Source organism: Carassius gibelio, chromosome B21, assembly GCF_023724105.1.
Source record: "Carassius gibelio isolate Cgi1373 ecotype wild population from Czech Republic chromosome B21, carGib1.2-hapl.c, whole genome shotgun sequence".
Taxonomy (NCBI): domain Eukaryota; kingdom Metazoa; phylum Chordata; class Actinopteri; order Cypriniformes; family Cyprinidae; genus Carassius; species Carassius gibelio.
The window spans coordinates 5,204,393-5,219,832 of record NC_068416.1 but is presented as its reverse complement, the minus strand read 5'-3'; the positions used below and the strand labels follow the sequence as shown (position 1 = coordinate 5,219,832).

The window sequence follows — 15,440 nt, the reverse complement described above, 5'->3', positions numbered from 1 at the left end:
ATCGGATTTTAGCACCCTTATTACTTTGAGATTATTCTGAGGTTAAATACATATTTAAAAACTTAACACAAAATAGTTTAGTTGCTATGATACTGTTTTTTAAACAAAATATTTGTTTATAGATAGGAAACATTGGTATCTAACAATTCCTTGGGGGGCAAAAAACTGTTAATCATGTGTTGTAAACTCCTGAAATATTGGTATCTCATACTTTAGAGCAATCCATGCAATTTATCAAAGATATCAGTTAAAGTGTGTGTGTAGGTGTGTTTGTGTGTATATAGGTGTGTAGGCGTGTGTGTGTAATGGGGCCGATGAGTCGTGAGACTTGCAGATCCATGTGCAAGTTTTATTACACAGAGACGTGGTCATTACAGGCATGGGTCAAATGCTGACAGACAGGTATATAGAGGGCAAGATGAATTTTCCTAGGACAAGCGTGGGTCTTCGATGAGCGAGCAATATCCAGAGGGCTACGCAAGAGGGGTAATCCAGAATCCAGAGCAAAGGGTCAAAGCATGACAAGGCAAGGCAAGGCAATAAAAAGACTAAACTATGAAAACTAGAAAAACTAAGATGAGACTATGAAAACTATGAACCATAACAAGACTAAGAAAACAAAAACAGAATGGCTTGGTATCGCATGGAGAGGGATATGGGCTGAACAATACTCGGCCGTGTGTGAGAGGAAGTCCAATGCTTATAAAGCATGTCTGATGGTTGTGCTGTGTGTGTGTGTGTGTGTGTGTGTAGGGGTGTGTTTGTGTGTATGACAAAATTCAAATGTATCCCCTTTGTAATCATTAACATTTTCAAAAGTATCTGTAATTTAAGTAGACATTTTTTAGGAACTGTAACTGATTACAGTTACATTTAATTTATAATTAAATTACGTAATTCAGTTACATGTAACTAGTTTCTCCCCAACACTGGTTATGTGTCTATATCCCAATTTCTCACAAACAGATTGTATTAATGGTGGATGAAAACTATTAGTATAGTTTTGACAGAAAAAGTTATAGAATTGTTATCACATGTGTAGCAAATTAGCTCAAAAGGGAAATATTTACGATTAATTATAACTGGTTATAATTAATAATGAATATTTAGATTAGATTTAAGAATTAACTGTAGTACAATTGATATTACAATTATTTGAATCAATTGGTAATATAAGGGATTTAATAAATGAACCTAAACCTAACATATTACTAAACCAAGCAAGACATATAGATGTACATATACAGAATGAAGGAAAGTAAGGAAGAGAAAAGGAATAGCAAAAGAATGGCAGTATTTCACATCAATTAACCATAACCTAATGAGAATCATCAAATAATCAAGGGGCTCAAACTTAAACACGCATCTAAATAGTTGTAAACGGTTACTTGCATTGGTTTCATTCCTGAACAAGAGTCCTGAACGGAGGTTCTTGATTAGTTCTTTTAGAGGTAAGCTGGAGATTTTCCTCTGGTTCTTCTGAAGATAGGAAAGTACACAGCAGATTGACAAAGTTCTTTTGAAGATAAAAAAACAGCTGGAAAATCGAACTCAAAAGGTAAGTTTGAGGAGTCTTGGATAGTGTTCGTCTTGAAAAGCAATGGTTTCTGAGCGCAGATTATCCAAAGATAATGAATTTTAACAATTTCTGTTCACACCCACCTTTAGGGTGGAATGCCCAATCAGAGGCATGAATTTTAAGCAGGAAAAACTTTCTTTTTCTCTGTTTATGGTCCATTTGCATGTTTATTGCTAGTCTGGGGAACTTGTGTAGTTTTACCCAAAACTATGGTACAAACAGTAAGATGCATTTGACAATCACATAGTGTACAGAATTGTTTGAGGAATAAAAAGCAGATCAATTTGATACCAAGGACAATACATCTAAAAAGATCTTAAAGCAGATATACACTCATTTACCTAAATATAAGTATTGAGAGTCTAACTAATACAAATAAAGAATTGTTACTAGGCTACTGCAATAGTGAAACATACAAATAATACATGCGTATACCAGATACATTTGTAAATGATTAATTATATTCTAAATGAAGAAAAGTTTTTGTGTGTGTGTGTGTGTGTGTGTGTGTGTGTGTGTGTGTGTGTGTGTGTGTGTGTGTGTTGTGTATTGAGAATAAGTCGATAAGAAGTCGGATGGGGAGACCCGAGAGTTGATCTGTTCATCATCTTCCAGATAATGGGACTAGGGTTAGGGTTAACATTACTATTTACCATTAAGCACCCATATAACTGCATACCACGGGGCCAGATTCTGTCATTTATATGCAAATGTCAAAAGGCTATAGGAATCCCTATAACATAAATCCCAAACAATCGTACATGATCCTAAGCAGATGCTACACATGTTCATGTAAAAAATCTTGTGGTTTTCTTCTGGTTTTTATTGTATTTACAATAGTTTTTGCCATGAAAATAGCCTAAGATGCTGGCATGGCATTGAATAAAAATATACTACTATGAATAGAGTCTGAATGTTTTCTTCTTATTTCCAGGACATACCTCCACTGAGCATCGTCTATCATTTCTATGTCCACTGGTTCTGAGTTTTAGATTCCCGGCTAATTATCCTTCAGCTTCGGCTCCACTTTTTGTTCTAAGCTCCAACTGGCTCACAAGAGTCCAGGTGAGTCCTGTTTAGTAATGTGCTCTTTTATCATTCTGATTCATTCTTTTTAATTGGTAATACTGAATCAAAACTGTTTCTCTAAGCTGTTTCACTCAGACAATACATCACTTCACTACTATACACTCTTAAAAATAAAGGTGCTTAAAAGATGCTTCACAGCGATGGCAGTTATTTTTGGTCTTTGGTCACCATCTTTCTTGGCTTGTTATAATCTGATGAAACTTCTTTCGCCACAAAGAAGCTTATGTGAAAGAGAAAGGTTCTTCACATGTTAAAGGTTACATTTAGACAAAAACAATTTTATATGGCATCGCTGTAAAGCTCCTTTATTTTTAAGAGTGTACTGAACACTCTGGTAGTGTTTAGGTCATATACATAAAAATCATTATTTGTTGATAATGTTGTCAATATTAGTAAAATTTTAACAATTGTCCCACTAGTGTACATTAATGTTTAACCAGTAAGTTTGTTTTGAAATGCTTTTATCTTGTACAAAATTACACAAAGTAATGCTTGTGGTGTTCTCGGTCAAAAATTACCAATGAATGAATGAATGGGTCATACTGAAAAACATGAACATGTTTATGTTGACATAATGTTCAAGTGTGCTTGAAATTATAAAGGTCTTGGACCTGTGCATGGATACATGCAGATTCGAGCTACACACACACACACACACACACACATACCTTTATGTACACAAAAAAAAACTATTTTGAGCATTAAGGCCTTTCTTTTTCAAAGAAATTCTTTATCATCAAATCATTGAGGCTCAGATCGATCTGTTTGAAAAGTAAATACGAAATCGTTTTTAATTTAAAGTAAACAATTAAATTTAATCATATATTTGGTGATTATTAAGCATTACAATTTTATGTAGACTTAAAAGGGCAAAGAATGTATCATCATGATTTTAAAACTCTCCACTATTTTTCTCTATCTTAATGTTTCAATGGAATGAAAATGAAATAGTGACTGAAACACGTCTGTTTAAGCAACTTCTAATCATGGTTGATTACAATAACCTTCCGCTCTCACTCCATCAGATAACTGCGCTTTGCAGGAGACTGGATGAGCTTTGGGAGGAGAACCAAGGCAACGTGATTCTTTTTACCTGGATGCAGTTCCTCAAGGAAGAGACTCTGGACTTCCTGGGAATCCAGTCACCGCTGGAAATCCAGAGCATTGAGAGTGAATCTGGCCTAAAACAAGCAGCGGACGTTTCTGGGGAAAAATGTAAAGTGCAAGATTTAGACCCAAGAGCTGTGCAAGAAGTCGACGCTCGCACAGATATACTGAGTCAGCTGCTAGATTTTGACGAAGCTCAAAATCAGAAGGTGTTTGATGGGACGGTATTCTGCTGCAGCATCTGTTTCTTAGATAAGCTCGGATCGGAATCACTGCTCTTCAAAGAGTGTCAGCATGTGTACTGCAAGTCCTGCATGAAGGAATACTTTCAGATCCAGATTAGGGACGGAAAGGTCCAGTGCCTTACCTGCCCTGATCCAAAGTGTGTGTCCATGGCCACTCCTTCACAGGTATCTCCTATCTGCTCTGATATAATTATGCTATAGTGTGAGTATGAATGTAATCTATTCATACTCTGTTAAAAATGTACAAACATTTTTTTTTTAATCCAAATACAAAACAAAACACTTTCAGATTTTCTGGGTCCATTAGATCTGCGCATTAGGTCTTAAAGTGACAGCAGTTTAATATACAGGTGCTTCTCAATAAATTAGAATGTTGTGGAAAAGTTCATTTCAGTAATTCAGCTCAAATTGTGAAACTTGTGTATTAAATAAATTCAGTGCACACAGACTGAAGTAGTTTTAGTCTTTGGTTCTTTTAATTGTGATGATTTGGCTCACATTTAACATTTAACAACCCATCTCAACAAATTAGAATACTTCATAAAACCAATAATAATAATAAAAAAGCATTTTTAGTGAACTGTTGTTCTTCTGGAAAGTATTTTTGCTGGCCAGTCAAGCACACCAACACCATGGTCATTTTAACCAACTTTTGGTGCTTTTGGCAGTGTGGGCAGGTGCCAAATCCTGATGGAAAATAAAATCAGCATCTTCAAAAGGCTGGTCAGCAGAAGAAGCATGAAGTGCTCCAAAATTTATTGGTAAAAGGGTGCAGTGACTTTGTTTTTCAAAAAACACAGTGGACCAATGGAGAGATGACATTGCACCCCAAATCATCAACGACTGTGGAAATTTAACACTGGACTTCAAGCAACTTGGGCTATGAGCTTCTCCACCCTAGCTCCAGACTCTAGTACCTTGGTTTCCAAATGAAATACAAAACATGCTCTCATCTGAAAAGAGGACTTTGGACAACTGGGCAACAGTCCAGTTCTTCTTCTCCTTAGCCCAGGTAAGACGCCTAAGGAGTTGCTTAACAAGAGGAAAAGACTACTGTAGCCAATTCCTTGTATTCCTTGACATGTCTGTGTGTGATGGCTCTTGATGCCTTGACCACAGCCTCAGTACATTCCTGGTGAAGTTTACTCAGATTCTCGAATTGATTTTGCTTGAAATTCCTCATAAGGCTGCGGTTCTCTCGGTTAGATGTGCATCTTTTGCTTCTATACTTTTTCCTTCCACTCAACTTTCTGTTAACATGCTTGGATACAGCACTCTGTGAACAGCCAGCTTCTTTGGCAATGAATGTTTGTGGCTTACCCTCCTTGTGAAGGGTGTCAATGATTGTCTTCTGGACAACTGTCAGATCAGCAGTCTTCCCCATGATTGTGTAGCATAGTGAACCAAGCTGAGTGACCATTTTGAAATCTCAGGAAACCTTTCCAGGTGTTTTGAGTTTATTAGCTGATTAGCTTGTCACCATATTCTAATTTGTTGAGATAGTGAATTGGTGGGTAATGTGAGCCAAAAACATCACAAAAAAAAACAAAGACATAAACTACTTCAGTCTGTGTGCATTGAATTTACGTATTACATGAGTTTCACAATTTGAGTTGAATTACAGAGATCGGGTCGTCGGGGGTCTCGCCTATGACTGTCGCCCGATCCACTATGCACCGGCCCCTTACGCTCCCTCCTGCAGGTGGTGAGCCCACAATCAGTCGGAAAAGGGTGGATTGCTCACTTCAGGTTGGTGGAGAGTTCCTGCCTCAAGTGGAGGAGTTCAGGTATCTTGGGGTCTTGTTCACGAGTGAGGGAAGGATGGAACGTGAGATTGACAGACGGATCGGTGCAGCTTCTGTAGTAATGCGGTTGTGTACCGGTCTGTCGTGGTGAAGAAGGAGCTGAGCTGTAAGGCAAAGCTCTCGATTTACCGGTCAATCTACGTTCCTACTCTCACCTATGGTCATGAGCTGTGGGTCATGACCAAAAGGACAAGATCCCGGATACAGGCGGCCGAAATGAGCTTTCTCCGTCGGGTGGCTGGGCGCTCCCTTAGAGATAGGGTGAGAAGCTCAGTCACTCGGGAGGAGCTCAGAGTAGAGCCGTTACTCCTCCACATCGAGAGGAGCCAGCTGAGGTGGCTCGGGCATCTATTTCGGATGCCTCCTGGACGCCTTCCCAGGGAGGTGTTCCAGGCACGTCTCACCGGGAGGAGGCCCCGGGGAAGACCTAGGACACGCTGGAGTCTATATGGGACTATGTCTCCCGGCTGGTCTGGGAACGCCTCGGGGTCCTCCCGGAAGAGCTGGAAGAAGTGGCTAGGGAGAGGGAAGTCTGGGTGTCTCTGCTTAGACTGTTGCCCCCGCGACCCGGCCCCGGATAAGCGGAAGATGATGGATGGATGGAGTTGAATTACAGAAATAAATGAACTTTTCCAAGAAATTTTGATTTATTGAGAAGCACCTGTACTTGCTGCTGTTTATGTCATTAATCAACAAATGAAAAAGATATTTACTTATTGCTCTTGACTGAATAATTTTGTGGCTTTAATAAGCATTAATCTATGCAGTGAAGACTGTAGTGTATGTTATGTTTGATTGATCGAGACTAGAACTCACAAGCCTTCGATTGGGAGTCCAACCCTCTAACCATTAGGCCACGACTTCCCCAGTGTGTTAGTATTTTAATATTCTTTTGCTAGTAGTTTTTCTGGTGATATCAAAAATTGTATATATATATATATATATATATATATATATATATATATATATATATATATATATATATATATATATATATATATATTAGGGGTGCTCCGATCACGATCGGCCGATCGTTAATGCGCATCTCGTCAGTAAAGCCGGTTTTCTAATCAGCGGTTAATTCCATCAGGTGCGTGATTTCACATAGAGCAGCTGTTACTACACAAGGCCGTTGTTAACCGAGAAGATGCGCCAAAAAACGCTGAAAATTAACGTGATTTGTGCATCTTTTCTATTAACAATGGCTCTGTGTAGTAACAGCTGCTCTATGTGAAATCACGCACCTGATGGAATTAACCGCTGATTAAATAACCGGCTTTACTGACGAGATACGCATAACGATCGGCCGATCGTGATCGGAGCACCCCTAATATATATATATATAATTTCCATTTTAATTCATTCATTGAAGTGATTTATTCAAACAGATGTTTCATTTCATTCTTCATGAATAGATTATTGAATCATTGACTCATAGATTTATTTAGGACTGAATGCTCTGAGTTGCACTAATGTTCTGATCTGGCTTTGTTAGAAAATATTTTCATGGCAAAAAAAAAAAACTAAAAAAAGATAATATCTTATCTAAAATGCAACTCACTCAATATTCACTTAATTATTTTTGAATTGTTGTATAAAATCAATATCTCATTCACTATCGCACTCATGGGCTAATATTCAGGAAAATTAGCGCCACTTTTCCTTGTATGATATTACTTAACCACATCATAACGTGCCAAAAAAAAACAAAAAAAAAAACATACAGAGATATTTATCTCTGCATTCTAACCACATTCGGTTCTAAGAGGCTTTTTATCTGAGATATATCACACACCCCTACTGGTAACTACAATTTTCATGACTTAACCTTATTCATACCAATAATGAGTAAAAGACAGCAAAGCAATTCTTTCCATTTATTTATTTTTGTGGCAAGGCCAGTAAATCTCTGAACCTTGAATGAATATTTGTATTCTGAATGTAGACTGACAGTCTGCTCGTGTAACAGGTGAAACTTCTTGTGAGCAAAGACGAGTTTGCACGCTATGATCGTCTCCTGTTGCAGTCAAGTCTTGACCTGATGAAGGATGTGGTGTATTGTCCTCGTATAAGCTGCTCTATGGCGGTGATGGTGGAGCCAGACTCAAACATGGGCATCTGTCCCGCCTGCAAATATCCCTTCTGTACGCTCTGTAAGAGGACCTATCACGGCCTCAATAACTGCATACCGACTGATGGTGAGATATTCACACCTGTTGCTGATATATTAAAGCCGATATTACGTAATGTTATGGAATCTTTGTGCGCCCGATAAGCACGTTGTTATGGGAAGAGTGCATTTCACAACATAAGTTATAGTCTAGTTAGCACATAACTTACTTTGAGTCCACTTGTACATTTGCATATTTTTGTATATATATATATAAGTTGTATTATCATGTTTATGTATAAATATATCTGACAGTGTTACAGTTTACCAGTGTTCATTCAGCTCTTCAGCAACAATGCACAAATAGCTTAAATAGAAGTGCTGCTATTTGAAACAATGGTAGCTATTAATTTAAGATACTTCTTTTCCAAAATAATTGATATATTATTAGTAATAACCACCACTTTTATTTTTATCTTATTAGTTTCATATAGTTTATTAAAAATAATTATATTATTGTCAGTTTGGAGGTTATTCCATTAAATTTATCCATGGCATATGATTTTTTATTTTATTTTTTACATAGTAATGTTGTCCAGTGACTTGATTGCATAGTTTTATTTATTTGTAAGGCTCATTTATGTTTGATTTATGTTGAAGTGTTTAATGGCATTTAATGGTGAGACCTTCTTGTAATCAGGCTCTCAGAAATTACATAAAAATTGGGATTCAGATTTATCGGCCAACATATCGGTTATTGGTTTTCATATATAAAAAAATATCGGTTAACAGTATCGGACAAAATGTTCATGTTGATCCATCTCTAAAAATTTACTACTTCATCAGAATGGCTTTTACGATAGTCGCTATGTGACCACACAAAAAAAAATTGTTGACTTGATTCGGAAGAGCTAAACGATCATAAAAAAAATGTTTTAATTGTTTTATTTGAAATGAATGGGAAATATGCAAAAGTACATTGTGTGTACAATATACAAATTATTCATGATGCTGAAAAAATGTGCACAGCAATGAAGGGGCGACACTCTAAAATATCAAGAGTGCAAAATAGACCAACCCCATTTCGATCAGATTGAAGGGGGAGGTTTATTCCTCTTCTAATACGATTGAGTATGCATGTAAACACTTGAACCATGAAGCTTAAAGGATTGTGCATGTGCAATGATGCATTATAAAATGCTCCTTCCACTCAGCAACTGTGAAGTGGAGCAGGACAGCCTTGTTTTGGATACTCATCCACAGACAGACCATTGTGGCTGCGGAGAGGGGCTTATGTTTTTTTTTTTTTTTTTTTTTGTAATAAAGTATCACAGTATCACAGCACAGTGATTTATATGTATATTTATCCATAAATGAGTAAATATCAATTTGCTGGTAAAAGCAAAGAAACTGTAGGGTAGAATTATTATGTGCAAACAGTGAGAAACTCGATATTATCTTTATGTCACTTTTCATTTTTTGAGCAGTGTGCTCATGTAAAAAAAAAAAAAAAAAAAAACACATTCCGATTTGAAGCTTGAGACATATAAACATGCACATCAACCCGATCACTTTATTAAGCATTCATGTGAGCACTACAATCAGATTCATCAATCATGAGTTCAGTCCAATTCAGCACAAAAAGTGTACATCTAAATGTAGCCATTGTCTCTATTTTAACATGAAATACTGCCATAATGGAAAAGTTATATATATATATATATATATATATATATATATATATATATATATATATATATATATAATTTTTTAATTGGACAATTGATCATAATTTTTTTACATATATATTTATTTGTAATAATAAATTCTATAAAAATACAAAAGAAAATTGAAAAATATTATTGAACAAAAATTTATTACACTGATTTTACTTAAAATTATAGACCAATGACATTTTAGGTGTCTGGTCACTTTAGACAGCAACAACACAAGTGTGACTCCCAACACCAGAGGCTAAAGAGTAGCTTGTGTCGGATGTTAGACATAATATCGTATCGTATATTAGATGCTCAGTGCTAAAGAATGTGAAGTCCACACACTTTGTTAGTTTGTTGAAAAGCTGTGTGTTTCTTTACCAGATGATTTACGTATGCAAGATGAGGATAATTCTGCGAGCGAAGAGTGGAATAAGATCGAAGAGAGGCATGCCATTCAGAGGGTGTTGGACTCTCTCTGCACAGACTGGGTAAAGGTTAACTGTAAACAGTGCCCTTGCTGTGGCACTAACATAGAGGTCAGTACTAAAGACACGTGCATACATTGGTTTACCATTTCTTCACTGACATATTTACTGTCCCGTGTTAAGAGAAATCAGGAGTGAGGTGTAAAAGAACTTCCTTCAGCCTGAGGCTTATAAATTTAACTTTTGGTGTGATATATAAAATATAAGTTATTTAAAAAAACATATATGAGATATAAGATATATATAAACATACTGTATATAAGCAAGACTATTTCAGGTTACGAAAAAGCAACATAATGCATTACTTTCAATAAATATTAAGTAATGCATTTAGTTGTTATTTATGGAGTAATGCAGTATTGTTATGTAAAAGTGACTTTCCACAACACTCTTATCAACAAAGAAAGCTTTATATATTCTAAATACTATAGTGCTGCTGTCTAAACTAAACTGGCTTCTTCAGGACAAGCTGACAGTGATTTAAAGCCAATACAACAAACCGTTTAAGCTGGAAGAAATTCTGAATGCTAAACAGCAAACATAAGGTATCATCAGGGCATGACCCAAGAATTCTGCAGATGCAAATGTAGAAGCATTTTCTTAAAAACTTTTCAAGAGTTTTGAGCAAAAATAAAAAATGTTTGGATCTTTTGACCTGTAGGTGGCGCCAAATTTAGCAGGTCCTCATGAAGTTTTGTTCATTTTGTGTTGCTGAGAAAGACCACCTCATAATTTGAGTTCAACATATTTAACTTCAATATGTAAAGTCATATTTAAAGTCAAGAAAATAATATCAAAATTGTATATTAGGAATGTTTTTGGTCCAGTGATTAAGAACTATGGACCTTTTCCACAAAACTGATATATTGTAAATCCTCTAATTTTTTTCTATTTGCCTTTTTTTATGTATGCACATTTATAACTTTATTCTTTATTTTATATAACCTTTGCATGAAAAAAAAAAAAAGGTTTTCACTTAATGCACTGGTATTTTTAATGCAGCAAATGGGATGCAAAAAAATAGATACAGTATTGTTCAAAATAATAGCAGTACAATGTGACTAACCAGAATAATCAAGGTTTTTCGTATTTTTTTTATTGCTACGTGGCAAACAAGTTACCAGTAGGTTCAGTAGATTCTCAGAAAACAAATGAGACCCAGCATTCATGATATGCACGCTCTTAAGGCTGTGCAATTGGGCAATTAGTTGAATTAGTTGAAAGGGGTGTGTTCAAAAAAATAGCAGTGTGGCATTCAATCACTGAGGTCATCAATTTTGTGAAGAAACAGGTGTGAATCAGGTGGCCCCTATTTAAGGATGAAGCCAACACTTGTTGAACATGCATTTGAAAGCTGAGGAAAATGGGTCGTTCAAGACATTGTTCAGAAGAACAGCGTACTTTGATTAAAAAGTTGATTAGAGAGGGGAAAACCTATAAAGAGGTGCAAAAAATGATAGGCTGTTCAGCTAAAATGATCTCCAATGCCTTAAAATGGAGAGCAAAACCAGAGAGACGTGGAAGAAAACGGAAGACAACCATCAAAATGGATAGAAGAATAACCGAAATGACAAAGGCTCAGCCAATGATCACCTCCAGGATGATCAAAGACAGTCTGGAGTTACCTGTAAGTACTGTGACAGTTAGAAGACGTCTGTGTGAAGCTAATCTATTTTCAAGAATCCCCCGCAAAGTCCCTCTGTTAAAAAAAAGGCATGTGCAGAAGAGGTTACAATTTGCCAAAGAACACATCAACTGGCCTAAAGAGAAATGGAGGAACATTTTGTGGACTGATGAGAGTAAAATTGTTCTTTTTGGGTCCAAGGGCCACAGGCAGTTTGTGAGACGACCCCCAAACTCTGAATTCAAGCCACAGTACACAGTGAAGACAGTGAAGCATGGAGGTGCAAGCATCATGATATGGGCATGTTTCTCCTACTATGGTGTTGGGCCTATTTATCGCATACCAGGGATCATGGATCAGTTTGCATATGTTAAAATACTTGAAGAGGTCATGTTGCCCTATGCTGAAGAGGACATGCCCTTGAAATGGTTGTTTCAACAAGACAATGACCCAAAACACACTAGTAAATGGGCAAAGTCTTGGTTCCAAACCAACAAAATTAATGTTATGGAGTGGCCAGCCCAATCTCCAGACCTTAATCCAATTGAGAACTTGTGGGGTGATATCAAAAATGCTGTTTCTGAAGCAAAACCAAGAAATGTGAATGAATTGTGGAATGTTGTTAAAGAATCATGGAGTGGAATAACAGCTGAGAGGTGCCACAAGTTGGTTGACTCCATGCCACACAGATGTCAAGCAGTTTTAAAAAACTGTGGTCATACAACTAAATATTAGTTTAGTGATTCACAGGATTGCTAAATCCCAGAAAAAAAAAAATGTTTGTACAAAATAATTTTGAGTTTGTACAGTCAAAGGTAGACACTGCTATTTTTTTGAACACACCCCTTTCAACTAATTGTCCAATTGCACAGCCTTAAGAGCGTGCATATCATGAATGCTGGGTCTTGTTTGTTTTCTGACAATCTACTGAACCTACTGGTAACTTGTTTGCCACGTAGCAATAAAAAATATACTAAAAACCTTGATTATTCTGGTTAGTCACATTGTACTGCTATTATTTTGAACAATACTGTATGTGGTTCTCTCCCTTTCACTGCTCTTGAAGTTAACCAAACGATGACGACTACTGTTGCTTAGAAAGGTCCAAAAGTGGAAAAGTACTAGTCACTGCAATAGTACTGTTAATGTTATCATATACACCTATTAATTCCATTTGTGCCTGGCCTTCAAATGCTAAACCACCAGAGATCTCTATAAAACAATTTAAAGAGAAATTGTGGCAAACTGAAATCTCATGTGTTGTGCTAAGCTCTGCTCTTTGTTTATGCTCATGTGCTCATGTGTTCTGGTGTTTCCCGCTGGTGCAGAAGAATATGGGCTGTAATAAGATGACCTGTTCGGTGTGTCACGGTTATTTCTGCTGGATCTGTCTGACAGCTCTTTGCAAGAAAGACCCTTACAGCCACTACAAGGACCCCGACTCGCCCTGCTACAACCAGTGAGAACCGTCTCCTCTGCTGAGGCTATCTACATTCACTTAAGACATAACCATCTGTGCTCAAATTACAGGAAATCTGTATCATGCACTACAAGTCAAACGCTTTTATCATTATATATATATATTTATTTATTTATTTTTTCTCCAAAGTACAGAAAAGGCAGTAAAAATTTTTAATATTTTTACTATTTAAAATAACTGTTTTTTATTTGAATATATTTTCAAATATAATTTATTCATCTGATTTCAAAGTTGTATTTTCAGCATCATTCCTCCAGTCTTCAGCATCACATGATCTTCAGAAATCATTCTAATATGATGATTTACTGCTCAAGAAACATTTCTGATTATTGTCAATGTTGAAAACAATAGAGTATAATTTTTTTTCAGGTTTCTTCAAAGAATAGAAAGTTTATCTGAATTGATCTAATTCAAACTAACTGAATTTGGTGCATTTTCTGGAGTACAAATCTGAACATGTTTAGGATGAATTCTATGCAAAGTTTTACACACAAGTCTACAGTATAATAGATTTCAGATGACTGAAGGTTAATGGCTGGTGCACTGACGGTGTATGAAGAATGAAATATTTACTTTTTAACCTAAATTATTTATTTTGATAAAAACTAGTAATGAGTAATATATTACTTTTTAGTAACTAAACACTGGTGGACAGACTATCATCAAGACTAAATCATCTCTCCATTGATGTCTGGTTTGTTCGAAGGACAATATTTGTCTGAAATACAACTATTTCAAAATCTGGGGGAGCAAAAAAATGTAAATATTGAGAAAATCATCTTTAAAGTTGTCCAAATGAACTTCTTAGCAATGCATATTACTAATCAAAAATAAAGTTTAGATATATTTACAGTAGGAGATTTACTAAATATCTTAATGGGACATGATCTTTACTTATTATCCTAATGATTTTGAAAGAGTTGAATTCATGATTGATTTGTTTCATAACTTTTTACACACGTGGTTCTGTATGGGACGACTCAAGAAATCTCTAGTGCTGTTAAAAGTTTAGGCACTTGTGTAAAAACACTGAAATAAAGATGCTGTCAAAACTAATGTCATGAATAGATTTTCTTTATCAATAAACTAAATGAAATCAACATTTGGTGGAGCATCCTTTGAGTTTCTCACTGGATTATTACATGTAATGGAACACTGACTGTTTGGAAATCTTAAGTTATATTTCCTACTTTAAACACTGATCTTATAATCTCCTGAATAATAGGACACACTGTAAAAAATTGTGCCGTTAAATAACAGTAATTTACTGGCAGCAGGGGTAGTGCCAGTAAAGTACTGTTAATTTACAGCTCTCAATCATTAATTTACCACTCTTATTTTTTTTTTTTTTCAGTATTTTACCGTAAATTCTACCATGGAAATTAACTTCACTCCCACTGCTTCAAACAGTTTGAGTTTAAAAACTAGCATTCCTACGATGTTGCTACTATGAACTTATTTCATTTGAGTCCACTGAGAAGGAATATTTCTTAATATAAAACTGCAAACACTTAATGTGTAATAGTAAAGTAACTAAATGCATGACTTTTACTCAAATCACTGCGGCTCACACGTATGTGCTGAAATACTTAACACAGATATCACCACTGTATCAGGAGAATCAAAATTTACTGTCTTTATATAAACCAGCAAAAGATCAGAATTTGTGGCTCATCATTGACTGAAGCACAGGTCTACTCTCCAGCACAATGGTGAACAATAAAACTACATTAAACTAACAGATGTCTCTTGTGCAACACACATTAATACAGTTGAGTTCAGTATTTACTCTCATTATCAGTGTATGACTTTGCATAAATACTTTTCTATGGATGTTCACAAATATTTTAGTTAAATTATTATTTTTTTTTTCATTTGGTAAATCTGACATTTACATTTTACAGTATATTACTGTTTTTCCTTTACTTAACGGCAAAAAACTGTAGACAAACACTTTTTTACTGGCAACCATTAATTTACGGCAACAGCCTGTAGAAAAACAGTTATTTACTGGCAGCAGGGATGGCAGCAGGGGTGCCAGTAAATAACTGTTGTTCTACAGTTTGTTTCCTGTAAATGAATTGCAGTTTATTACTGTTAAATTATGTTTCATGCTCTTTTTTCTTCATCTTAAATCTTTAACCCTTTAAACCCCACAACAAAATCCTCAGGTTTAAGTGAACACTTATAATGTGTGC

General features: G+C 35.8%; 1 protein-coding gene across 6 annotated transcripts in view; it reads left to right on the top strand.

Annotated features, from left to right (window-relative positions):
• LOC127985815 (E3 ubiquitin-protein ligase RNF14-like) overlaps nt 1-14,342 on the top strand; it is a 45,264-nt gene extending 30,922 nt beyond the window's left edge. For 4 of the 6 annotated variants that reach the window (XM_052587990.1, XM_052587989.1, XM_052587988.1 and 1 more), the window contains 5 exons: nt 2,514-2,644; nt 3,694-4,185; nt 7,795-8,023; nt 10,035-10,189; nt 13,091-14,342. In XM_052587990.1, coding sequence (XP_052443950.1) covers nt 2,514-2,644; nt 3,694-4,185; nt 7,795-8,023; nt 10,035-10,189; nt 13,091-13,225 — 1,142 coding nt within the window. In that variant the 3' untranslated portion in view covers nt 13,226-14,342. Of the gene's footprint in view, nt 1-2,512; nt 2,645-3,693; nt 4,186-7,794; nt 8,024-10,034; nt 10,190-13,090 lie in introns of those variants that run through there. The other 2 variants (XM_052587991.1, XM_052587987.1) reach the window with 2 other exon arrangements.
• Nucleotides 14,343-15,440: the final 1,098 nt, after the last annotated feature.